At 43.9% G+C, this 25,247-nt stretch overlaps 1 protein-coding gene across 1 annotated transcript in view; it reads right to left on the minus strand.

Annotated features, from left to right (window-relative positions):
* The window catches only part of LOC138745023 (cadherin-5-like), a 39,056-nt gene continuing 13,809 nt past the window's right edge, over positions 1 to 25,247 (minus strand). The window contains exons 3-12 of the mRNA XM_069902046.1: positions 22,472 to 22,763; positions 20,060 to 20,179; positions 17,265 to 17,432; positions 16,303 to 16,481; positions 14,628 to 14,869; positions 12,061 to 12,194; positions 10,296 to 10,408; positions 7,795 to 7,903; positions 7,124 to 7,372; positions 1 to 3,507 (exon numbers count right to left, since the gene is read on the minus strand). Of these exons, the coding sequence (XP_069758147.1) occupies positions 3,020 to 3,507; positions 7,124 to 7,372; positions 7,795 to 7,903; positions 10,296 to 10,408; positions 12,061 to 12,194; positions 14,628 to 14,869; positions 16,303 to 16,481; positions 17,265 to 17,432; positions 20,060 to 20,179; positions 22,472 to 22,763 (2,094 nt within the window). The 3' untranslated portion in view covers positions 1 to 3,019. The remainder of the gene's footprint in view (positions 3,508 to 7,123; positions 7,373 to 7,794; positions 7,904 to 10,295; positions 10,409 to 12,060; positions 12,195 to 14,627; positions 14,870 to 16,302; positions 16,482 to 17,264; positions 17,433 to 20,059; positions 20,180 to 22,471; positions 22,764 to 25,247) is intronic.

Consider the following 25,247-nt stretch of genomic DNA (forward strand, 5'->3'; position numbering starts at 1 on the left):
TTTTCATGTTGAATTAATTTTATTGAAATTTACAAATACTTATCAATAGATTCTTATTGAGGATACAGGCTAAAAACGAACATCTTAATAAGTCTTTCACTACAACACAGGTAAACTGGCTGGATAGCAATCACAGCCCACTCAATATCAAGTGTTAAAAACATTACCTAAGGACACACTTTCCTCCTGGGAGGGAGACACGACCGAGAAAGCCCTGGTGCACAGCGCTTCAGGTCTTTACTGAAGTTACAATTCAAAAATAATTTGAACAAAAGAAGAAAAATGAGAATTCTTTACTACACAGAAGCATCAAACTTTTTCAACATATTAAATTGGATATCAGAATATAAAGCTGAAAAGTTAAACTACATTGAAATGTAGGGAGGAATAATTAGACCTGAGAGTTTTCATGACTATTGAATGAAAGAGATGTGCAGTGCGCACCTTGTTTGTCCAGTTCGATTGCCAATTGACTGAATTCCTGAAGGTTTGCAACAGAATAATATCAAAGCCCTGGAGACACGCAGGAGACTGCAGTGCTGGGATCTGGAGCAAAAACGATCTGCTCGATGAATTCAATGGGGCGAGCAGCATCCATGGGGGAGAATGATTGGTCGACGTTTTGGGCCGGAACGCTTCACAAAAGCTTGAGGGGATGTTTCAGACCGAGACCCTGCATCAGAACTGAGATGGAAGAGGAATAATTGAGCATTCTTTCCTCTTGGCCTTGGATACAAGGTCAGGGCACAAAACATCTGCTCTGATGCTGCTTGACCTGTTGAGTTCTTCAACCATTCTGATCTTTGTTTCAGATTCCACCATCTGCAGACTCTTTGGTCTTCAAGCTATTCGGAATAATTCCACTTTCCAGCTCTTGGTTTTGGTATGATCTCACTGACTTGATCCCACTCTGGTTCCAGTCCCAGCTGTGATCCGTGAGAGCCATGAAGCTTTTCCGGTAATAGAGATTAGACCACCAGCTTGACATTGGTCCTGAGGCCAGTGGTTGAAATGCCAGGTGTTGGGGCTTCCATAACCAGGTGAAAGATCAGATGGCCTTTCCTAGCCCTGCTCCCCTGAATTTAGCTTGTGTGTAAGTCAGATCTGAATGTGTGTGTGCTGCGAGCGCGGATTGGTGGAATGCAAACAGTGGGAAGCTGATGGAGCTCAGTCCAAAGTGGCCGCTCAACTGGATTACATCACAGAACAACCATTTGCAATATCAAACCTGCTCTCTTTCCTACTTCCCTATCAGGTGAGTGGATGTCCACAGTCAGTACCCAAAGGGCCACCTGAGACCTAGGGTGGACATTGGAACCAATTGGGAGTTTAATTCATGCAAATCTCATTCACGCAAAGTCCATTGAAGTGAAGTGAGGCAGGCAACATCATAAAAAACCCCCATTACCCTAGTTAAAACTTTCATTGCTACTTGTGGGCGGAAGGTACAGAAACCTAAAGATCAGCACCTCTAGCTTCAAGAACTCTTTTTCTTCCAAAGGCGATGACTCTGATCCTTCCTGTATTATCCAGACCATCAACTAATCTTGGACCACAGAAAGACCTGCTGGGACCACAGAAAGATCTGCCGGGACCGCAGAAAGATCTGCCAGGTGCTGAAAGATCTGCCGGGACTGTAGAAAGATCTGCCGGGACCACAGAAAGATCTGCTGGGACCATAGAAAGATCTGCCAGGACGACAGAAAGATCTGCCAGGAGCAGAAAGATCTGCCGGGACCGTAGAAAGATCTGCCAAGATCACAGAAAGATCTGCCAGGTGCAGAAAGATATGCCAGGACCACAGAAAGATCTGCCGGGACCACAGAAAGATCGGTCACCACCATTGAAATGTCACTTTTTTTGAACTTGAATAAATGTTAACATTTGTTATCTATCTCTCGCAGTCTTTTTTAATGAAGTACCTGTTCAGCTGCACAAATTAAGAATTTTGGTACATTTGAACATTGTGCAATGTGAATAAATAAACTCATGAATATTATTCTTGCATTTCTCCTCAACTTGCATTTGGAACATAATAGTGGCAGGAGGCCATTCAGCCTCTTGAGTCTTACCTACCATTTGGAATGGCTGATTGATCGTATGGATTCATAAATTTATACAGCACATAAACTGGCCCTTCGGCCCAACTCATCCATGCTGTCTATGATGCTGGACTGACTTCGTCCTAGATTCCTGCGTTTGGTCCATATTCCCTCTAGTCATTTCCTATCCATGTTGTAATTGTTTCCACCTCCACTACTTCCTCTGGCAGCTTGTGCATATACCCGCCACCCTCGCTGTGAAAACTAGAGCTTCTTGACAAGTCAAGTCAATGTCTTGTTCTAACATCAGTCTTCATTTATTGTGTCCAGAAATAAGGGCAGAGGTAGAATGGGGAAAACTCGGGCTGCAGACCAAAACCAGTTTGACTTCAATTTCCCAATGGCTTTGGTTTCTGAGCTGCCTTCAGACAATGTCTCTGATATAATCCAGTTATGTGGCCACTTTGGCAACTCCATCAGCTTCCCACCATTGACAATGATGTTGCCAGTGATGTCGCCACACCCAATGTATCAATTACTGTTACATTTCTGAAATGATACAGCCCTTTCAGTGACCGTAAGGCAAGGTCAACAATCGACCCAAAGCTTATTGGCTGAGTTCTGATTGATGAAAGGTTATGACTGTTGGAATGAGATGCAGTGCAATTTGTTGCACCTTGATAAAAAAAATGGATAAGAGATCAGGCAGAAGGATGGAGTTAAGATTCAGGTCAGCTATGGTCTAATTGAAGGACAACCCAAGTTTGAAGGACAGCAGGACCTCTTCCTCTTACTTTGCCCCACTAAATGTCAGTTGGGTGTGTATTGGGGATGAGGCAGGGGTGGAAGGAGTTGAGATTGACAAGTGACAAATGTCCTGACTGGATCAACAGGCTGAGTTGACTTCTCACGATGATCCCATTGCATTTTATATCTACTCCGCCACCTGAGCCCTGCTTCCACTTGCACCTCCCATCTCAGTAACCCAAACCCTCCCTGTATGGGTCAGATCCATAAAGTTCAGCCAACATTTGAAATCTGGGACCCCAGTCATTAAGGAAATCGTAATCCTGCTCGGAGTCGACAGAAGAGACATCCAGGGAGCTGAGCGAATCGGCGACCGATTCGGATCCCTCATAGCCATAGATGTGGAGCGTGTCATAGGGCAAACCATCCCTGTCCCCGTCTGCTTCGTCCTTCTTCATCTGTACCACGGAGCCCATGTCATTGTCGGGCTTCCTGACCTGGGCGTACACCGGTGCACAATCAGTCATCTTCAACGGCTGCACCCCTTTTGTCCGGAGAGAGTTCAACATGGTGATGTCGAAGCTGTTGGTGTCCATTTCTCCTCCCCCTTCTTCATCGTACTTTACCAATTGCTCCCGGATCTCACCAGGAATGTTTACCAGCCTCCCAAAGGCACTCTGCCGCTGCACCTTCCAACGAACGATCAGCACTGCCAGGACTGGGATGAAAGGAGAAGGGAAGGTCATGAACATTGCAAGGTGAATTCAAGGAAGGCAGATGTACAACATCTGCTGACTTCACAAAACTGCCATTTCAACCTCTCAAGGCACTGCTGAACAGACGAGATTTTAGGACAGTGGCCAGATCCTTTGGCAAGTGTGAATTTTAAGGAGATCCTTCAGTTTATGAATTTGTCTCCAAATACTGAGTACAGTGAGAAGAGTCAAAGGATAAGGAGGGAAAGATTCAGGGAGGGAATTCCTAAGCTCAGGTTCTAGACATTCATTGGTCATGGAGTCACAGAAATCTGAAGCACCAAAGCTGGCCCTTCAGCCCAACAATTCTATGCTGACCATCAAGCACCCATTTTATTCTCCCCACCCTCCCATTAACTCTCCCCAAGTTCCGCTGCCTCTGTACAACAGGACCGATTTAAGGTGGCCAATCAGCTCATCGCCCTGCAAGATTTGGGATGATGCGGAGAACATGAAAACTCCATGTGGGCTGCACCAGAGGCTGGGGATTGAAGCCGCGTTACTGGAGCTATGAGAGAATATCTCCACTAGCTGAGTCACTTACTGGCGGAGCGATTTATCTTGGATACAGTTGAATGCCTGGATGGGAGTGCAGAAATCTCCAGGGCTTTAGTTGTTGAGGAAGCTAGAGACAGAGAAGCAGGAAGGCCCTTCTCCATGTAATTGTTTCACCATCTCTTAAATATCTGTAATTGTCCTTGCCTCTACTACTTCCTCTAGCAGTCTGTTCCATATGCTGGGTGAAAAAATTGTGCCTCGGGTCTATTTTAGTTATATTTCCTCTCACTTTAACTCCATCCCCTCTAGTTTTTGACTTCCTTACGCTGGGAAAGGTTCAAGATGCCCCTGCTCCTGTACGCATGTCCCTGATGATGAAGACAACCGTGCCAGATACATTCTTCATAATCTTGTCTATCTGGATCACCACTTTTGTGGAGTGATATACGTGTACTCCTTGGTCTCTCTGCTCTTTAACACTCTTCAGTATAAATATTGCCCTGGTTTAACCTCCCAACTGTTTGCCTGCACTATGTCCCTCATGATTTTATAAACCTCTAAAATGTCATCCCTCAGATGCCTGTGCTCAAGGAGGGGAAAAAAAAACTCCCAACCTATCCATCCTCTTCTTATAACTCAAACCTTCCATTCCCGGTAGCATCCTTGTGAATCCTTTCTGGCCCTGTTCCAGCTGGATGACATCCTTCCCATTGCTGGACACAGTGTACAAAGTGGGGTGAGGATATGGGCAATGAATTGTCGTTGCGCTCCTGTTCATCAGGAGTGGAAGGTGGGGAGCAGACTTGCAGGAAAATCATTGGAATTGTTCAGGAGGTAAGTTCAGGGTCACGGTATCACTGGGTCAAAGAGGCACCAGGTTACAGGGTCATATAAAGGAGATGAAGGAACAAAGTGCCTTCATGGATTTTATAGGTTTGTAAGACAGGATCAGGCCCTTTGGCCCATAATGTTGGTGCTGAACATAATGTTCAAATTAAACTAAAACTCTGCTGCCTGCACATGATTCATATCCCTTCAACTCCAGCACATTCATGTATCTACAAGCCTCTTAAACAGTACTATTGTATCTGGTTCCATCACGATTCCTGGCAGCCCATTCCAGGCCCTCACTGTGTAAATACATACCTTGCCCATCTTTTTAAAACTTCCCCTCCCCACCTTAAATGCACGTTGTGACATTTTTACCCTGGGGAAAAGATACTGATTGTCGACCTTATGATTTTATAAACTTCTATCATGTTTCTCCTCATTCTCCGAGGCTCCAGAAAAAAACAACCCAACCTCTCCCCATAACGTACACCCTCTAAACCAGGCAACATCATGGTAAACCTGTTCTGTACCCTTTCCTGAAGCCTCCACGTCCTTCCTGTAGTGGGATGATAGAAATGCACACAATCCTCCAAGTGAGGTCAAAGGTTTTGTATAACTGCAACAATGAAATTAAATACATGTAATTAAATCTATTCTTGTGTTTTAGTTAAGATGCCCACCAGGCAGTTTTGTAAGCCCTCCTGGTAAACCAATGGCCTTTAGTATGCTACCTTTACCCTGTTCAATTTATATGTGGGTACACAGCCTCTAAACTAGCCCAGGCCATTCTGTTCCAAGGCATTTAATGATGGGTATTCAATTCTGGATGACCAAATGTTGCAAATAATTAAGAACAAAGGAAATAGGAACAGGGATAGGCTGTTCAGCCCCTTGCCCCTGCCATACCAATCAAAGAGGAGATGATTGATCTTCAAAGTCAATGCTATTTCTGGCCCTGTCCCCATCTCCCTTTAATGATCTCTTGACCTCAGGTTTAAGCGAAATCAGAGGCTGGGCCTCCACCGCTTTCTTGGGTAGAGAGTCCCCAAGATGACCTGTGAAGACATTTCCCCTCATTTCAGTCCACTGTGGGCCCTCACTCCAAAATCCTTAGTGTTGACTTAAGGAGGCAGGGCAGGTTGTTAGCTGTAGGGAAGGCAGATAGAATTCTTGCAAAGCCAAAGGAACTCAGAATAAACTGATAAAATCGTAAGTTATTTATACATTTTAAATATTTTATAAATGCAGTATAAATAATTTAGGTCCCAGCAGGAAAACTGTAGCCAATTTTATCAAGACCATGAAACAATTGAAAACTACAGCACAGAAACAGGCCTTTTAGCCCATCTAACCTATGCCCAACTATTTATAGCAGCACATTCAATCAGTTCAATGAAGATTCTGGAGATGAGCTCCACAGAGCAGTGAAGTTAAGGAGAGATCTCGCCTTAACTGGGGTTTCACTGGTGGATATAGGGAGAAGCTGTTTTAACTCTCAAGAGAGTCAGCCAATGACATCAGGGCAGATTTGAAAATAATTGCCAGAAGGAATTTGTGGAGATGCAAAGAAGCCTTTCTCAACAACTTTACTTTTCTGCCAGGTAGGGGAGAAATCTTAGTCTATTCATTACACGCTGAAAACTGCAATTAGTATTTTTATGATTATAAATTGTGGAAACTGATCTCTTGGGATCATTTCCAGAGGGGTAGAACTGAAAAGGAGATGTTCTATTGGTGATGAATTAAAAAAATGGCGGGTTGATTTCTCTACAGAGTCAAAGGCTCAGGGTAAAAATGTCACGGGGAGAGAACATACATTGAAAGTGGGGGTGGGGGGGCATGAATGTTGAAGGGAGATGTGAGAGGGAAGTTTTTTTTATACAGGTGCTCCTCAACTTACGATGGGGTTGCTAACAAACCCATCCTTAAGTTGAAAAAGAATACAGGTGTACCTTGTATAACACTGACAGCACTGTATCAGTGGAAAAATCCTGCTTGCATTTACTCTACTACATCCCTCATCAAATCGGTCAAATCCCACCTCATCCTCTGGTGCTCCAGGGAATAAAATCCTAACCTGTTTAACCTTTCTCTGTCACTCAGTACCTTAAGTCCCGGCAACGTCCTAGTAAATCTTCTCTGCACTCTTCCAATCTTATTGATATCTTTCCTGTAGTTCGGTGACCAGAAGTGCACACAATACAAACATAGGAGGAGGTCATGGTGAAAACACAAGGAGGGCTTACTCACTGGTGGTAACAATGATGCAGAGGAAGATTATCAACAGGGTGGTGACTGTGACTCCTGAGTTGAGCGCAGCAAAGTGACTGCAGTTAATCGGATTCCTGTCTCGGTCGCACGAACACACGCTTATCTCCAGCGTAGTGTTGCTGCTCAAGCGAGGGGTTCCATTGTCCGAGATGACGATTGGAATGGAGAACTTGCTGACCTCATTTTGGTTGAAGTCCACCTGGTTCACCATGATACTGGCAGAGCGGTCTGGAGAGCAACAGAGGAATGGGGAGCGAGGGAGTGAAAGAGAGAGAAAGAAAGGAGGAAATAGATAATGTAAGAATTTTATTTTTAAAAAGTTAATTCATTTTAATTTGGAAATACAGCATGGTAACAGGTCGTTCTGGCTCTTGAGCCTGCACCCCCCAAAGATACCCATCTGACCAATTAACCTACTGATCCCGCTCGTGAATGCAGGAATAAACTGGAGTATCTAGAGGAAAGCCACATGGTCACGGGGGGAGCATTCAAACTCCTTACAGATGGATTTGAACTCAGGTTGGTGACGCAGTAATAGCACTTCGCTAACCATTACGCTAACCGTCTGTGTTTTACTCGGCAGGGTGGTTCTGGGGATGAGGAATTTCTCTCCCAAGGTTGGATCTCAGCCCCCAGATGAATGGACTTACTCCCATCGTTCTTCACAGAGAAGTTGCTGGTCTTCAGTGGAATACTGAAGAAGAATTTAACATCTGGTGTTATTTCATCCTTGTCCACAGCAGAAATATTTTGGATTACCTGAAAATCAAATTGCAATCCAGTGAGGTGTATGGCATGTTTTAATATAAATACGCACAGCAGTAACCTGACATATTGTGCAACACAGAAGGAGTACTTTACACAGTCACAATTCATTTGCAAACCCATAACTCAGAGGGGTTAATCCCATTAATATATATAATGTTCTGTAACATAACATTTATGATTATAATGAGCAATGAGTCATGAAAGTTTATTGTCATATACACAAGTTTAAGGGAGAGGCGTGAGGGGATGAGATGAGATGCAATTTTATTGTCATACACGTGAGTACAATGTATACATGCTCCGAGTACAGTAAAATCCTTGTTATCCTCAATTCAAACAACCAGCAAAAAAAAAGCCGAAAATAAATAGGTAAAAAAAACCGTAAGTTCAAAATTGCCCCCCCCCCCCCCCCCTGTCCCCCGTCCCCTGCCGCCACCAGCAATTAATTTGCCAATTATGCAGCATCCAATCTCAAGCAACCGGCAAATATACTTATCAGTCATCTACCAATCCCCCCCCCCCCCACCAAATCCCCATAGTGATGGATACTGGGGGTTTTACTGTAGTATACATTAAATTACCACACCATGGCAAAACAGAAAAAGAGATCATAAATTTCAAAGGATGAATAAATAAATATTCACAGTGGAAGAAAAAAAAGTTATGTTTCAATTGTGCAAACAGAACTTGCTGTGGTCCTGGAGAAGTTTATGGTTAAATTGAGGGTAGAACAGGGAGTTTCAAGAGCTTGAAGATAAGGTGCTGGACTTGATGTTTCTGTATCTTCTGCTTAAAGGGGAGCAATGAGAAGATTTTTATTTTATTTTTGAATGAGTGAATTTTTGTGCCTTCTCATGCATGTTGTGTTACTGGATAATTTACACAGAAGTGTAATGAGGACTTTGAACTAGGACCAGGGTAGGCCATTCAGTGTCTTTGGAATTCTCCGCTGAAGAAAGCTGAGGAAGCTCTGGATGTTCAAGACAAGGGATCAAGAGCTATTTAGAGAATCATATGCTATGGGTTTGGGGCAGAAAATGACTTTTCTCTTGAAGATCTCCAACCTCCCATTCAGCAGAATATACTTGAAACCTCTAGATTCAAGGACAGTTTCTTTCTTGCTGTCATTGAACTCTTAAATGGACTTCACATTGACAAAAGATGATGCCCTGAACTGCTTTTTAACTGAATCCTTTTTCTATATCCTATACTACTTGAACCATTGTAACACTACCCCAGCTTGGGTTAGCCTTGTGGCTAGCATGAGGCTGTGACTCAGGTTCGAATCTGGTGCCGTCTGGAAGGAGTTTGTACGCCATCCCTGTGTCTGCATGGGTGTCCTCTGATTTCCTCCCACCCTTCAAAACATAATGGGGTATTTGAGTGGCACGGGGTCGTGGGTCAGAAGGGTCTGCTACTGTGATGTATGACTAAATTTAAGAAAAAATTAAACTGTGGTTTAATTATTTGTTCTTTATTACTGCACTGCCTGCTTTATGAGTTGACCTGCCTGGATAGTAAGCAAATCAAAGTATTTTACATGAAGTTAAAGGGCTGACTCCAGATTTCCATGGCATTGACGAGAGATCCAGAAAAAGCATCACTTGTTTCCAATCCTTGCACTCTCTCTAATACACCTGCACTCCCTTTAAAGTCACGGGACCTGGGTTCCACACTCCCTTTATATTCCTTCTTCGGGCCTGATTTCCCATGCTTCTTTTAAACACAGGAGCCTCTTTAGTGACTCCTGTTAAATGCACAGGGACCCATTTCCCACACTTGTTTGCAACCTAATAAGTTCACGAAAAATTATTATAACACTCTCAATCTTAAAAACCATTGAATTAAAAGAGTAAAAAGGGAAGTGTTGGAGGAACTCAATGAATCAGGCTGCATCTGTGGAGGCAGTAGGATAGTAGATATTTCAGGACGAGATCCTCATCAAGACACAGCTCCTCTGGCAGTTTGTCTTTTTGCTTTGAATTCTAGCATTTGTGGTCTCTTGAATCTGGTGTCGGAATTAAAAGTGTTGGGTTATTAACTGTGTGATAATCACTAATCTGGAAAGTCTGTCTTTCTGGTGCCACCACAGTTCTAAATATGCCAGATTAACAGAATTTTAAATAGACACTGGGAGATAGAGAGAGAGAGGGAGAGATAAAAAAAGAGAGCAAGGGAGTGTGAGAAAATGAGATGGAGAGAGAGAGAGTAAGTTAGAGCATGAGTTGGAGTGAGTGAGAATGTGTGAGAGAAAGAGAGTGTGAGTATATATGTATGAAAGAGAGAGGGAGAGAGAGAGAGAGAGAGAGAGAGAGAGAGAAAACGAACAGTGGTCACATGTAGATCCAGCATTACTCAATAGAACTTAACAAACTCCACTCACTGTTCCAAATGGATCATCCTCACAGACATGGGGATAATAATTGTCTGCAAGTGTTGGAGCATTGTCATTTTGATCCAGGACCCTTATTGCTACATTGGTGTAGGATATAGAATCTGCAAAATAAGAAATGGAATACGCTTAAAATTCCTGAAGATCTGAAATCAGCACAGGTGTGTGGAACTACACCTGGTGAGGAACTACACCTGTGGAACTACACCTGTGTGCAACTACACCTGGTGTGGAACTACACCTGTGGAACTACACCTGTGTGGAACTACACCTGGTGTGGAACTACACCTGTGGAACTACACCTGTGGAACTACACCTGTGTGGAACTACACCTGGTGTGCAGGCAGTGAGAATCATGAAGACAATGAATTTATTGTCATACACATTGCACAATGCACATGCTCACGGAAATTCTTATTTGCTGCAACCAAACAGATACTTGCAAAGAATAACTATAAAAATAAACTGTTATAACAGTAAACCTTTGGTTTAACGGAAAGTGAAAGGCCAGGTGTTCACCAGGAACTCTGCAGTGAGTTCAACAAAGGCCATCTCAAGGTGAAAGCACCCATCAATAACCTCACCTCCCAGTCCCAATGGCCTGAAAGATCTCAATGTGAGATGAGTTTCCCAGCTCAGGGTCAGTGCAGCGCTATATCCAGGCTGAGCTGCTCCACTCAAATGCCACTTTAATATTTCTGCCGCTTCCTCAGGCCTTAAGTGGCGTCACGAGTTCAAATCCTATCACAGACCTTGTGGAATTTAAATGAATTAATAAGCCATTAATCCCATTGATGAAATCTCAAGATTCTTATTATAACCCATGTGTGTCACTTACCTATCAGGTTCTTGAACCTTCCCGTACAATCCTTTACCATAACACTGCTCCGGGACCACCAAAGATCTGTCTGCATTACTGAGCAGCACATTTTTTATACCTCTGGACGACTTTGAATATTTATTATTTATATAGTCTTTCTTTTATATCTATTGTCTTTTCCACTTCTTACCTATTCATTATACTTAAACTGTTGTTGGTGTGTTTTATTGACCTGGGAAGTTAAACTTTCATTGCATCTGGAAATTGTATTAATGTGCATGACAATAAACTTAATTTATTCGAGGCCTTTCAGGGAAGGAGATGTGCTTTCTCTGTTCTGTCTGATCTGGCTGTGCATCCAGATCCACGAACATCTGGTCAGCTGAGCTAACCACATAGCTTATCAATCAATGCAGCTAATGGTCGAGGGCTTCAAGCTGTGAATGAAAATATCAAATAACACATCTCTGGGAGTGAATTACAGACTGGGACCCACTGGATGAATGTTGGGATTTACAAGTCGAATAGCAGATCACTGGAGGAAAGTTACAGGCTGGGATCTAGTGGGAGGATATTGGGATTTATATCGAAACAACAAATATTTGGGAGTGAGTTATAGACTGGGTTCGAGTGAATGGATGATGGATGATGTATTTATATCAAAAACAACAGATCTCTGGGAGAGAGTTGGAGTCTGGAATCTAGTGGATGGATGTTGGGATTTACATCTGGAGCAGCAGATCTCCAGGAGAATTCCCCACTCTCAATCTGAAAATGGATTCATGAGAGAACCATAATATGTTGTTCTGGTCAGCATGGGCGACCAGAAGGGTTGATGGAGCTGTTTCTGTATTGTTCAAATCTATGACACTTGACTCCATGGAGTCTGGCTTAGTGTGGATTGACAGGGTGTTTAGCGTTGGGGTGGCCACTTACTGCTTTTATTCATTTCACTGGCAGCTACCGTGATGTTGTGCCAAAAGAATGCCTCTCGATCCAGTTGCTTTCTGGTGTAGATCATTCCATCAACATCAATTTTGAATAAATCCATCCCAGTCGATAGAGAGTACCTGGGAGCAAACCAAACCCATTAACACTGTCTGTACGAGGATATCAAACCATTTTTTGGCATAAATAATCTTTGAACATTTTAAACTTTCACCTTTAGGCAATTGTGTACAGAACCAAGGTCACTGGCTGGAATCTCACTGATGAATGTAGGATTTATATAGCGAATAACAGATCTCCAGGAAGGAGTTATAGATCAAATCCAAGGTTTCTGGCCAGTTATAATGTTGAATTCCATTTCAATGGAAATTGCAATATGCATCCTGTGTTCTCGGAGAACTGAATGCACAAACCAAACATCATTGCTGCAGGGTTTCAACCTGAAATGTCAATTCCTTCTTCCCCACCCCTCCCACAGATGCTACTTGTCCTTCTCAGTACTTCCAATGGTTTGTTATTACTCCCAGATTCCAGCACCTGGATCTTCAACTGAACATCATAACTCCATTTTACAACTCAATAAAGCAATGTCCTCCTCCATATGCCAAATGGTCCAATGTACCTTGCAGGATTAGCTATGATTTCCATTGTTTTAGTTTAAGAGTAAACTTGGCTTGTTGCTCTCAGTGTGGAATACAATCAACAGTGGCCATGGGCGAGGGAACAGTGGTGTTGTCTCATCTCTATCAGCTCATTGGAAAGCAAACCCAGCATGGTTGATGTGGTGGTACACTGCCGGCCTACTGCAGGGGGAAACCTCTGTACCTGCAGGAGAGTAAGGGGGACAGGACTACACTTGGCCGGCTGTCAATCAGTCAACCTGAATGGATCAAGCCCCACCCGGTCAGGTGTCAATCACCCTCCGGGGTTTAAGCCTGCGCCAGCCTCCGAAGTCTCTCTCAGAATTACTTCAGCTACAGCCAGCCTGGCTCTGTGGAAGTCTTTGTGATTAAAGCCTGTTGTACAGTCTTTATCTTGTGTGTGTCTGATTCTGTCTAACAGCGCATCACTGTTGGATTTCCCTGAACTGCCAGAAAATACTGGAAACACTCAGCACTTTGTGTAGGGAGAAAAAGAGTCAATATCCTGGCTGATGATCTTCCTTCCTGGCCATTTGGCCCATTTCCCTTTTTGCCATCTTTGCACTTTTTAAATATTAAAATAACAACCAGTTCTGATGGAAGGACATTGACCCACAGCATGAACTCAGTCCCCCCTCTCTCCCTCTCCCTCGCTCCTTGTCTCTGCCTTCTACTCTCCCTCCCCCCTCTCTCTGTCCCTTCCTCTCTCTCCCTCTATCTCTGTCTCTCCCTCTCTCTCTGCCTTCCACTCCCTCCTTCTCTCCCTTTGTCCCCTCTCTCTCCTTTTTTCTCCCTCCCCTCTCTCTCTTCCTACCTCTCCCTTCTCTCCCTTTGTCTCCCCCTCCCTCTCCCTCCCTCCCTCTCTCCCTCTCCCTCTGCCCCCCTCTCTCTCTCTGCCTACCTCTCCCTCCTCTCCCTTTGTCCCCCTCTCTCCCTCTCCCTCTCTAACACTGCCTCCATCATGTTCTGCTGTTATTTGACAGCTTTTTTTCCCACCATTTTTTTTAAGGATCTGACCAGCATCTCTTACTCATCCCTCATGGTGCCTTGAGAAGGAGTTGAGCCATCTACAGCACAATCGCTTCCAAGGCCATTTCAGTCAATGACATGGGGCAGGTTCAGATTCACATCTCAACCAGCTAGCTAGGGCTTTATCCCTTTGCATAGTATTAGTGAACCAAGTTTTGAGACCATGAGGCTCATTGTTGACCCAAGTTATTTAAAAATCACACCTACCATGCTGGGATTTGAACTCAGAATTAGTGAATTGCTGGTCAATTAATTTAACCACGTTGATACTACTGAAATGTTTTCATGTAATGAAAGTTTATTGTCATGCACATAAATAAAAATTCTCGTTGCAGCCATACAGGTATGTAAGATACAACAACTACAATCGCACTCTATTAATTACCACAATATGTCAAGACAGAAAGAAATAATAAATATTAAAGGACAGGTAAATAAATAACATAGAACATTACAACACAGTGCAGGCCCTTCAACCCTCAATGTTCTGCTGACCTATGTAAACCTACTCCACAATCTAATCTTCCCCGACCTCACATCCTCTATTTTTCTTACATCCATATGTTTATCAAAGAGTCTTTTAAATGTTCTTTTTTTAAATCAGCCTAAAGAAATACATTCCAGGCACCCGTCGCTCTCTGAGTAAAACAAACACTTACCTCTGATTTCTCCCCTACACTTTCCTTCACTCACCTTTAACAGATGTCCTCTGGTATTGGCTCTAGTCTTCCCACCATAAACATGCCGGCTGGCCACCCTATCTCTGCCCCTCATAATCTTATATACACCACTATTTGGTCACCTCTCATCCTTCATTGCTCCAAAGTGCTTGCAGTCTGTCGCTATGGAACGACTTCAGTGAGAATGTATATTGACTGCCCTCACCTGATGGGGTCTTTGGTCCGATCTGGGTCACTTGCTGAAACACGACCCACAGGTGTGGCATCGTGTTGGTTCTCGGCCACACTGAAGATGTAGCGGGATTGGCTGAACACGGGAGGCTCATCGACGTCCAGCACTTTAATCACCAGCGTAGTCCTGGTCTTGTATCTCTTCCCCTTCACCGGTGTCGGGTTCTCTGCTTCTATCCCCACGCGGTGAAGCTGCTGAGTCTCAAAGTCCAGGGGCTATTGGTATAGAAAGTGGGCAACAATGCTCTGCATCAAAACAGGTAGTTGCACAAAAAAAACCGGAGAATAGCAAACTTAATTGAATTAAAAATGACTATAAGAGATGGATAATAAGTATCCATAGTTAGTCTCGGACAAAAAAAAGTGTTTTGTATTAGTGCAGATAGTTCTATTGTGGTGTTGGAGCAGTCCCTGTTCAGTGAGCTGAGGGAGATTTAAGGAATTTATCACATTTTGGAAAGAAACAGTTCTTGAACCCAAAAGTCATCCTTGTGACATTGGCTCAGATTTTCTCTCTCCATTAGTCCAGCCTGAACTGCCAGACATGTCACACAGATGTTAGTAACACATTATAGTCACAGAACATGGAACATTATAGGAGAGTGTACAGGCACCTTAGCTCACGAGGTTGCATCGACCTATATAAACCTACTCTACCATCCTTCCCTCCCCTGCCACCCCTAGCACCCATAACCCTTGCATCCATATGCCTACCTAAGAGTCTTTTAAATGCACCTATTGTTCCAACTTCCACCACCACCCCTGGCAATCAATACCAGCCACCCACAATTCTCTGCATAAAACATTTCCCTCTGTCATCTCTCCAAAACTTTCCTCCTCTCACCTTAAGCAGGAGTCGTAGAGTTGTACACCAAGGACCATTCCTGGAATTAGCTGGAATTTTAATGGTTACAATAACCAATACCATTTATGTTATACCACACAGAAACAGGCCATTCAGCCCAACTACTCTATGCTGAAGTCCTCAGGGTAATCCTCTCTCCTCTTCTCTCTCTTATACTGGTCCTGCCACCTCTTCATTGTATCTCCACTTACACATCGTTCCCTCCCAGTGGAGGAGTGTGGATCATGTCCTCTCCACTCTTGGCGGGAAGGAATTTCTTCTGAATTTCACACTGGATGGCCTGGACTCTCTTATTGTGACAATTTCTGACTCTACCTTGCCACACATATGTACCAAAAAAAATGGAGGAATTGGTAAAATCTCGACAAGTTGGGGGCATCTATGGAGCGAAATGATTAGTCAATCTTTTGGGCCAAGACCCTTTATCTTTAACAGACCACATGAAGGGTCTTGAACCAAAACATTGACTGTCCATCTTCCCTCCACAGATTCTCCTCGAATCGCTAAGTTCCTCCAGCAGATTGTTTCTTCGTTCCAGTTCCCAGCCTCTGACATCCCTCCAAGATCTTTCCCTCAGAGCTCCCTCAATCAAAATCTGCCATGATCATGAGATCCTGACTAGGTTGCCCTTCAGTGCACTGGATCAAGGAGTCCCAGACTTACATAATTTCCTGATATATATGTATATTTGGAATCATAAACTGTCCCTCTCCCCAGGGCAGAGCCAGCTGTAGAGAATCCATCCTGTCACCCAGTACAAGGGTTGATTGACCTAACAGCTCACCTTTTTTAAAGTTATTACTCCCTCTTGCGTACGTGGATCGGTTATGATTTGAAACATGCTGTTACGTTCAATTGTGTACAATATTTTTGCATTCTCTCCTTCGTCCAAGTCCTCTGCTTTCACTCGCCCTATTGCAGCTCCAAGGGGGATCGACTCCAATGCCGAATAATTGTATTGCTCTTCAGGTACAACAAAATCACGTTAACCAGGGCTGCATTTTGCTCAAACGCTGATATCTAATTCAGCTAATCACATGTTTAGCATAAAACATTGAACAGTACAGCAGAGGAATAGGGCCCTTCGGCCTACACACACACACACACACACACACACACACACACACACACACACACACACGCGCGTATACACACACACACACACTCACACACACGTGTACACACACACACACGCAGGCACGCACGCACGCATGCACGCACACACGCGTACACACATATACTCACACACACACACACACACACACACACACACACACACACTCACCCACACACACACACACACACCCACACACACACACACACACCCACACACACACACACACACACACACACACACACACACACACACACACACCATATAATATTGTATCTGCTTCAACCATTATCCTTGCCCGCCCATTCCAACTCTCTGTGTTGAATACTTGCCTTGTGCATCTCCCTTAAACATGCTTCCTCTCACTTTGCACATAGTCAAGTGTGAAGTGCTTTTGCCCTGGGGATAACCTGACGACCCACCCTACGGATACCTCTTGTGATTTTATACTGCCTGGCTGGATGGGTTTCTCTCATTTACTGCTTTTTATCTCCTCCCCAACAATTTTGGAATGCTGAAGATTGATTGGACTTTTCCAAACTGAGACACTTGGCAATTGCCAGCTGGAGGTACCATGAATGAATGGCCTCATTCCCTGACCTTGGTTACCAGTTGTGTGAAATGAATCTTACTGTGCTGGAAGAAGGGTACGTTGTCGTTGATGTCGGTCAGAGAGATGTGCACAGTTGCTGAGGAGCTCCTTCCCCCTTGATCAAGTCCCATGTCCTTCGCCTGCACTATCAGCTGGTAGTCCTTCTTCCTTTCTCGATCAAGGTTTGGGTTGTTTACGTTTATGGTTCCTAGGTGAAAAGCAAGAAGATTGATGAATTCATAGAGTGGGGTTCTTCAGAGGCAAAACTTACTGTGAAGGGAATTTCTCAGGAGATAGCAGATTTTTCAAAGCATTTCAAAACATTCAAGTGCTTTACCTCAGAGAGGAGCTGCACCAAAAACCTAGGTTCGATCCTGGCTTCTGCCAGTGTGGAGTTTGCATGGGTTTACCCTGGGTGCTCTGGCTTCCCCCCCTCATCTCAAAGACATGAAATTTGGTAGAACATGAGAATCAGGAGCAGGAGTAGGCCATCTGGTCCATCGAGCCTGTTCCACTCTTCAATAAGATTGTGGCTGATCTTGTCATGGACTCAACTTATCCAAAGCCTTTAATGAACCTGTTCTTCAAAATTCTAACTGCCTGTGTCATATAATGAGGTTCCTTGGGCAGAGAATTCCACCGAATCACTCATCTGTGGGTGAAGCAGTTCCTCCTCGTCTCTGATCTAAATCTACTCCCTGAATCTTGATGCTATACCCCTAGTTCTCATCTCATTTGCCTGAGTAAACTATATTCTGATGGACGCGAGGATAGTGTAGATGACTTTTCTTAGCACCAGAATTACTGTGAATATTAATAATCTATCTCTCTTATGTATTCATTGTCTCCTTTAATTCATTTACGATTCAATTATAGTTTGTTCAACTGCAGCAACATTTTATATGATAATAAACTCATTATCATAATCATTTAGAAGGGTATGGACTGCACCCAGGCAAATGGAATGAGCTCAGGTAGATACCTTGATCAGCATGCACAGGCTGGGCTGAAGGGCCTGTGAAACTCCAAGATCCTACAGCTCAGGTTAAGCTTCCTTACATGTGCCAAGTGCTGTCAATAATGGGACAGTAGGATGTGCCCAGAAGACCACACTATACCAACAGAGTAAGAAAAACTGAGCCAAAACAATAGCAGGTTGAATGTTGAGCTCTGACACAGAGGAGGAAATTTAAAGCTGGAAAATTTGATTCCATGAGGTTCCAAGTTGCCCAGACAGAAGATGAGAAGTTGTGTTTCAAACTTGCATTGGGTCTTGATCCAGCAGGACCAATCAGAGACGGACTGGGATCGAAAAATTCATGGAATGCACATTAGATTCCACCATGTCTTGAGAAGACACTCCAGTTCTTTCATCACTGCTGGGTCTACATCCTGGGTGTCCCTGCCCAATAGCTTTGTGGGAGTACCTCCACTGGTAGGATTTACAGAAGGCTATCCACCACCTTCTCAAAGGCACTTGGGGTTGGATATTGAATGCTGGCCTTGCCAACAATCTGTGAATGATAGACCAAGGTTCCTCAAGCTGTAACGTGATGAGCTGATGACTGAGGAATAAAAACCTGGTCATAGGCATTTCTGAACCATTCCTAGCTCTTCTTCAATTTAATGGATGCAGAGTTTTTTTTCCAATCTTCACCCATTGGAATGCTTCATAAGGTAGTAAAGACAAAAATATCAATGATATTAGGAAGCAACATTTTTGAGGCTGAGATAAAGCAGCATCATTTCCATTGGCTGGGTCATTTCATAATTGAGGTCCTGGGCTTCATTAATAGGGCGGTTGAGTTCAGGAGTAGAGAGGTCATGTCGCAACTCTACAAATATCTGGTGAGACCACACTTAGGGTATTGTGTTCAGTTCTGGTCACCTCATTATAGGAAGGATGTGGAAGCTGTGGAGAGAGTGCAGAGGAGATTTATCAGGATGTTGCCTGGATTGGAAAACAAATCTTATGAGGCAACGTTAGCCGAGCTGGGACCTTTCCCTTTGGAGCATAGAAGGATGAGAGGAGATTTGATAGAGGGCTACAAGATTATGAGAGGTAGCCAGCACCTGGTTCCCAGGGCAGGAATAGCAAACACCAGAGGACATGTGTACAAAGTTAAGGGAGGGAAGTTGAGGGACATTAGGCATAAGTTTTTACACAGAGAGTTGTGGGTGCCTGGAATACCTTACTGCAGATGGTGGTGGAGGCTGAAACATTGGGGCATTTAAGAGACTCTTAAATAGGCACATGGATGAAAGGAAAATAGAGGGTTATGGGGTAGGGAGGGTTTAGTACTTTTTTAAAAGGATATATGGGTCAACACAACATCGAGGGCTGAAGGGCCTGCACTGTGCTATAATGTTCCATGTAAATCTATGCTACACCCTGAATCAGACTGGGTGTGTACTCAAGTTTCTGATAGGCTGAGTGCATCTTCTGGGAAGATCAATTTTATTTGCCACCTTTCAGATGGTTTCAAATTCCACTTTATTGTCACATTTTACCTGATACAGTGAGAGGGGTTCTTCTACGAGTAGTCTGGCAAGTCAACCGTGACAATCATACAGCTGTACAAAGTAGCAGGGCAAGACTACAATTACAGAATACAGGGTTACAATAAGAAAGATCAATTAGTACGAGGCTGGGGCAGTATGAGGGCGCTGTTGTGGGGTTCATTCAGGAGCCTGATGTCTACGGGGAAGGAAAACTGTCCTTAAGCCTGATGGCGTGCAGACTCGTACTTTTGAGCCTTCTCCCTGATGAGGAGAGTGTGAGATGGATCCTTCAGGGGTGAGAGTGGATCAGATAAAATTACAGCTACTCCTTACCTGTCATTGCGTTAATGTAGAAGTTGTCCTGCTTGCTCAGAATCTTGTATGTCACTTTTGCGTGTTTGTCAACAGTCGGGTCATCTGGATCATGAGCAATGATGGTCAGAACAGATGTTCCTAGGGTGGGGAAAAAAAATCAAATCAGAATGAACACAGATCACACTCAACTCGAGCTAGAGCTCAGAAAAATACCCAATGCCTGTGGCCTACAATTTCCAGTCGAGATGTTAACTCATTTAAGGCACGATCGGAAGAAATGTGAATGTCATTGGAAAGCTAATTGGGATCCTACAGCTGCCAGCTATTGTGGGGTGGAGTGGGGGGGGGGGGGTCCAGGAACCAATCTGTTCTCTGAGGACTATCTGGTTACAGGTGTTCTCTTTGTACGCCCTCATACTAGAACAAGGAGCGAAGCATCACATACTGCTTCAATGTCAACTGTCCTTCCCAAATATAGTTCAGAGCCAAAGCTCAAAACGCAGAGTGGACACTGCCCAGCCTGTAGAGTCCATACCCATTCCAATCCAGGACTGGATCGTGGGCTGTGGTCATATTTAGATGACCCACTGACAATTTCCAGGTGGATTCAGGCAGGTAGCCTGAGAGGTAGACCAAATATCTCATTTTCTCAGCCCAAAGAGTGCGGAAGGAGTTTTATACTGTGTCATTTCTGTACTGTCTACTCTGGGAGTGTGTGAGGGTCAGTGTAGAGGCTGTTTTACCCTATGTCTACTCTGATCTGTCTACCTCAGGGGTGTGTGAGGGTCAGTTCAGAGGGAGTTGTACCCTGTGATATCATTTGTGAGGTCATGGAACCTATACAGATTAAAACAAATAAGGGTGGACAAATCCCCAGGGCCTGACAAGATATTCCCTTGGACATTGAGGGAGGCCAGTGTAGAAATATTTAAAATGTCCTTAGCTGCGGGTGAGGTGCTGGAGGATTGGAGGGGAGCTCACGTTGTTCCATTGTTTAAAAAAATGTTCCAAAACTAACCCTGGAAACGATAGGCTTGTGAGTTTGACAACAGTAGTAGGGAAATTATTGGAAGGTGTTGGACGATAATGTGGTAAATAGGATCAGAACGTTTGCTGATAACAAAAAAGCTGGAGGTGTTGTGGACAGAGAGGAAGGTTTTCACAGCTTGCAAAGGGATCTGGACCACCTGGAAATGGCAGATGGAGTTTAATGCAGACAAGGTTAGTGCAGCTGTTACAATGGCAGTGGGCTTGTATCTCGCACTGTCGTAAAGAGTTTGTATGTTCTCCCCATGTCTGTGTGGGGTTTTCTCTGGTTTCTTCCCACCCTTCAAAACGTACCGGGGGTTACGGGTTAATTGGGTGTAATTAGACAGAATAGACTCTAAGGCCGAAAGGGCCTGATACTGTGCTGAATGTCTAAATTTTAAATTGAATTTAAATTTAATATACATTAATATACAGAAACTGATAATTAAAATGATAGATCGAGGTATTTAAAATTATAAGGGGGATAGAGAGAATAAATGTAGGTCGGCTTTATTTACTGAGGGTAGGTGAGATACAAATGAAAGGGCATGCATTAACGGTGAAAGGGGGAACTTCTTCACAGAGAGGGGTGGGAGTGTGGAACGATCTGCCAGTGGAAGTGATGAATGCAGGCTCAGTTTTAACATTTAAAAAGAATTTGGGCAGGTGTATAGATTGGAGGGGTCTGAAGGGCTAGGGATTGGGTAAAGTTAATGGGACTAGGGATAATAAAATAGCTTGGCACAGACTAGAAGGGCTGAAAGGCCTTTTTCTATGCTGTAATTATCTCTGGCTCTATGGTTCTGTCTTTCCTGGCTGTTTACCCCAGGGGTGAGTGAGGGTCAGTACAGAGGGAGTTTTATCCTGTGGCTTTCCTGTGCTGTTGACCCAGGGAGTGTATCAGAGATAGTGTAGAGGGAATTTTACCCAGTGTATACCCTGTGCTGTCTACCCGAGGAATGTGTGAGACATAGTGAGGGAGATCAACGCTAATCTAACTATGTGGCCCTTGCCCAAAAAGGCTTGATGGAGCAGTGCCGAGGAGGTTTTGCTCTCTACATAACTTATACCATCCCTTTTTGGAATTATGCAATGTGACACTGTAGAGGGAACTTCATCCTATGTTCATCCTGGGTGGTCCCTGCCTTGGGAGTGTGCGATCAGACATTAAAGGAGGTAAATGCTATGTTTAATCAAGCAGACCCTGCCTAGGGAATGTGTGACAGATCAGCGCAGAGGGAGTTTCCTCATTAGCTAACCCATACTGTCCCATCCTGGAACTGTATAATGGGACAGTGTGGAGAGAGCTTTACTCTGGATCGAACCTTTGTCATCCCTGCCCTGAGACAGGTAGAGTAAGGTTTATTTAAATCCTGTAGATGGCTGTCTCTGCATCTTTACCTTTGCTGGACATCTCAGCGACGGTTCCATTGAATGGATCTTTGGTGAATATGGGTGCATTATCATTGACGTCTAATACTTGAATGTTGAACTTGGTGGAAGTGCCGACTTGCATCAAAGTCGTTTTGTTAATCACAATTCCTTGTAACGTGTAACGATCCTTCTTCTCTCGATCCAACTCTCTGTAGACACCAATGTCGCCAGTGTTGGGGTCCACCTTAAAAATGGTTCCCACTCCCTCGCCTTCGAGATGATACTTTGTTTTTCCTTCCTCATGCCAAACTGAATGGATCTGGGAAATGGGATTAACGTACACTTGTTACCTACTGATTTACAATCTGCAGCATGACATTTGGCCAGGTCCATCACAAAAATTCTAAAAAGAAATTGCCATACATGAGTGAAGTGAGGAACCAATTATTGTATAAATTTCATGATCCCAACTACTTGTGTCAAGTGGCTTCCAACTCCACATGGCCCCAGCCCCAACATTCTTTGTTTACACAGCCACAGTGTGTGATTTCAAAACTAGTCACTGCGTACGTTACAATAGAAGTATCTTATTCATGAATGTAATTTTCTGTTAGATATTGAAATATCTAAATTTGCCATTTCTTCTTGACATCTTACAGATATCCTCAATGAACAACACATCTAACCCTCCCCCATCATTTCTCCTACTGAAAACTAATTGGTATTTCACTCCTTCCCAATTCTAATGAAGAACTGCAAACCTAAAAATGTGACTGTTGCTCTCTCTACAGATGATGACTGACCTGCAAAATGTTTCCAGCATTTTCAGTTTTTAGTTCACATTTCCAGTAAATATGTGGAACACACAGCACGGTACAGGCCTTCCATCCCACAATGTTGTGCTGACCAATGTAAATCTGCTCAATAACTCTTCCCCCTCTCACACCCACGACCTTCTCATTTTCTTACATCTAAGAATCAAAGAGTCTTTTGAAGGTTCCTATTGTACCAGCCTCTATCACCATTACTGTCAATGCAATCCAGGCACCTAGCGTTCTCTGTGTAAAAAAAAATGACCTCTGGCATCTCCCCTAAAATTTCACTTGAAACTGATGTCCTCTGGTATTTGCTATTATTGCTCGAAGAAAAGAATGTTGGCTGTCCACCCTATCCGTGCCCCTCATACACATCTATTGTCGGCTCTCATCCTTCATCACATGGTTAGCACCAGTGACCCAGAGTTTGTATGTTCTCCCCATGTCCGTGTTGGTTGCCCCCAAGTGGTCTAATTTCCTCCCACATTCCAAGCATGCACAGGGTTAGTTGGTTGATTGGCCACATAGGTGTATTTGGGCAGCATGGGGCCCATGGGCTGGAAGGGCCAGTTACCGTGCTGTATCTCGAAATTGAAGATGACAAATTTAAAACAAACATATTGTGATGCTTCTTCTCATGTTAATGAATTGAGAACATTCTTGGACAGTTTCACGATGATTTCCCCAGGTCTTCAAAATTGTGCTTGGAAACTTTCGCATCCACCTGAAAGGGCAGATGAAGGCTCATTCAATCTCCCTCGAGGTAAGTCAGCAGTGGTCCTCAACCTTTTTCTTCCTACTCGCATGCCACTTTAAGTATTCCCTATGGCATTAGTGCTCTGTGATTAGTAAGGGATTGCTTAAGGTGATATGTGGGTGGAAAGAAAAAGGTTGAAAACCACTGTTTTAATCATACCTCATTGACTCGTTATGTGCACAGTTTCAGAACTCCAAAGGAAATGGGCAAATGACAATTTTTCTCAAGCAAAATATTTTAGTAACAATTGGGTCTGGACCTTCCCTTCCCACTCACATACAACCTTACTAATCACAGAGCACCGATGGTATAGGGATTACTTAAAGTGGAATATGAGTGGAAAGAAAAAGGTTGAGAACCACTGGACTACAGTCTCTCTTTGAATCTCTGTCCTTGAACCCACACTGCAGTCTCACTCTGGATCTCTGCCGTTGAACACACATTACAGTCTCAGTCTGGGGTCTGTCCTTGAACACACACACGACAGTCCCACTGTGATCTCTGTCCTTGAACAAGACTATAGTCTAAATCTGTAACTCTGCCCTTAAACACACACTACAGTGTCAGATTGGATCTCTGCCCTTGAACACACTGCAGTCTCAGTCTGGGGTCTGCCCTTGAACACACACACGACAGTTCCACTGTGATCTCTGTCCTTGAACAAGACTATAGTCTAAATCTGTAACTCTGCCCTTAAACACACACTACAGTGTCAGATTGGATCTCTGCCCTTGAACACACTGCAGTCTCAGTCTGGGGTCTGCCCTTGAACACACACACGACAGTCCCACTGTGATCTCTGTCCTTGAACAAGACTATAGTCTAAATCTGTAACTCTGCCCTTAAACACACACTACAGTGTCAGATTGGATCTCTGCCCTTGAACACACTGCAGTCTCAGTCTGGGGTCTGCCCTTGAACACACACACGACAGTCCCACTGTGATCTCTGTCCTTGAACAAGACTATAGTCTAAATCTGTAACTCTGCCCTTAAGCACACACTACAGTGTCAGATTGGATCTCTGCCCTTGAACACACTGCAGTCTCAGTCTGGGGTCTGCCCTTGAACACACACACGACAGTCCCACTGTGATCTCTGTCCTTGAACAAGACTATAGTCTAAATCTGTAACTCTGCCCTTAAACACACACTACAGTGTCAGATTGGATCTCTGCCCTTGAACACACTGCAGTCTCAGTCTGGGGTCTGCCCTTGAACACACACACGACA

The sequence above is a fragment of the Narcine bancroftii genome, chromosome 10 (assembly GCF_036971445.1).
Source record: "Narcine bancroftii isolate sNarBan1 chromosome 10, sNarBan1.hap1, whole genome shotgun sequence".
NCBI lineage: Eukaryota > Metazoa > Chordata > Chondrichthyes > Torpediniformes > Narcinidae > Narcine > Narcine bancroftii.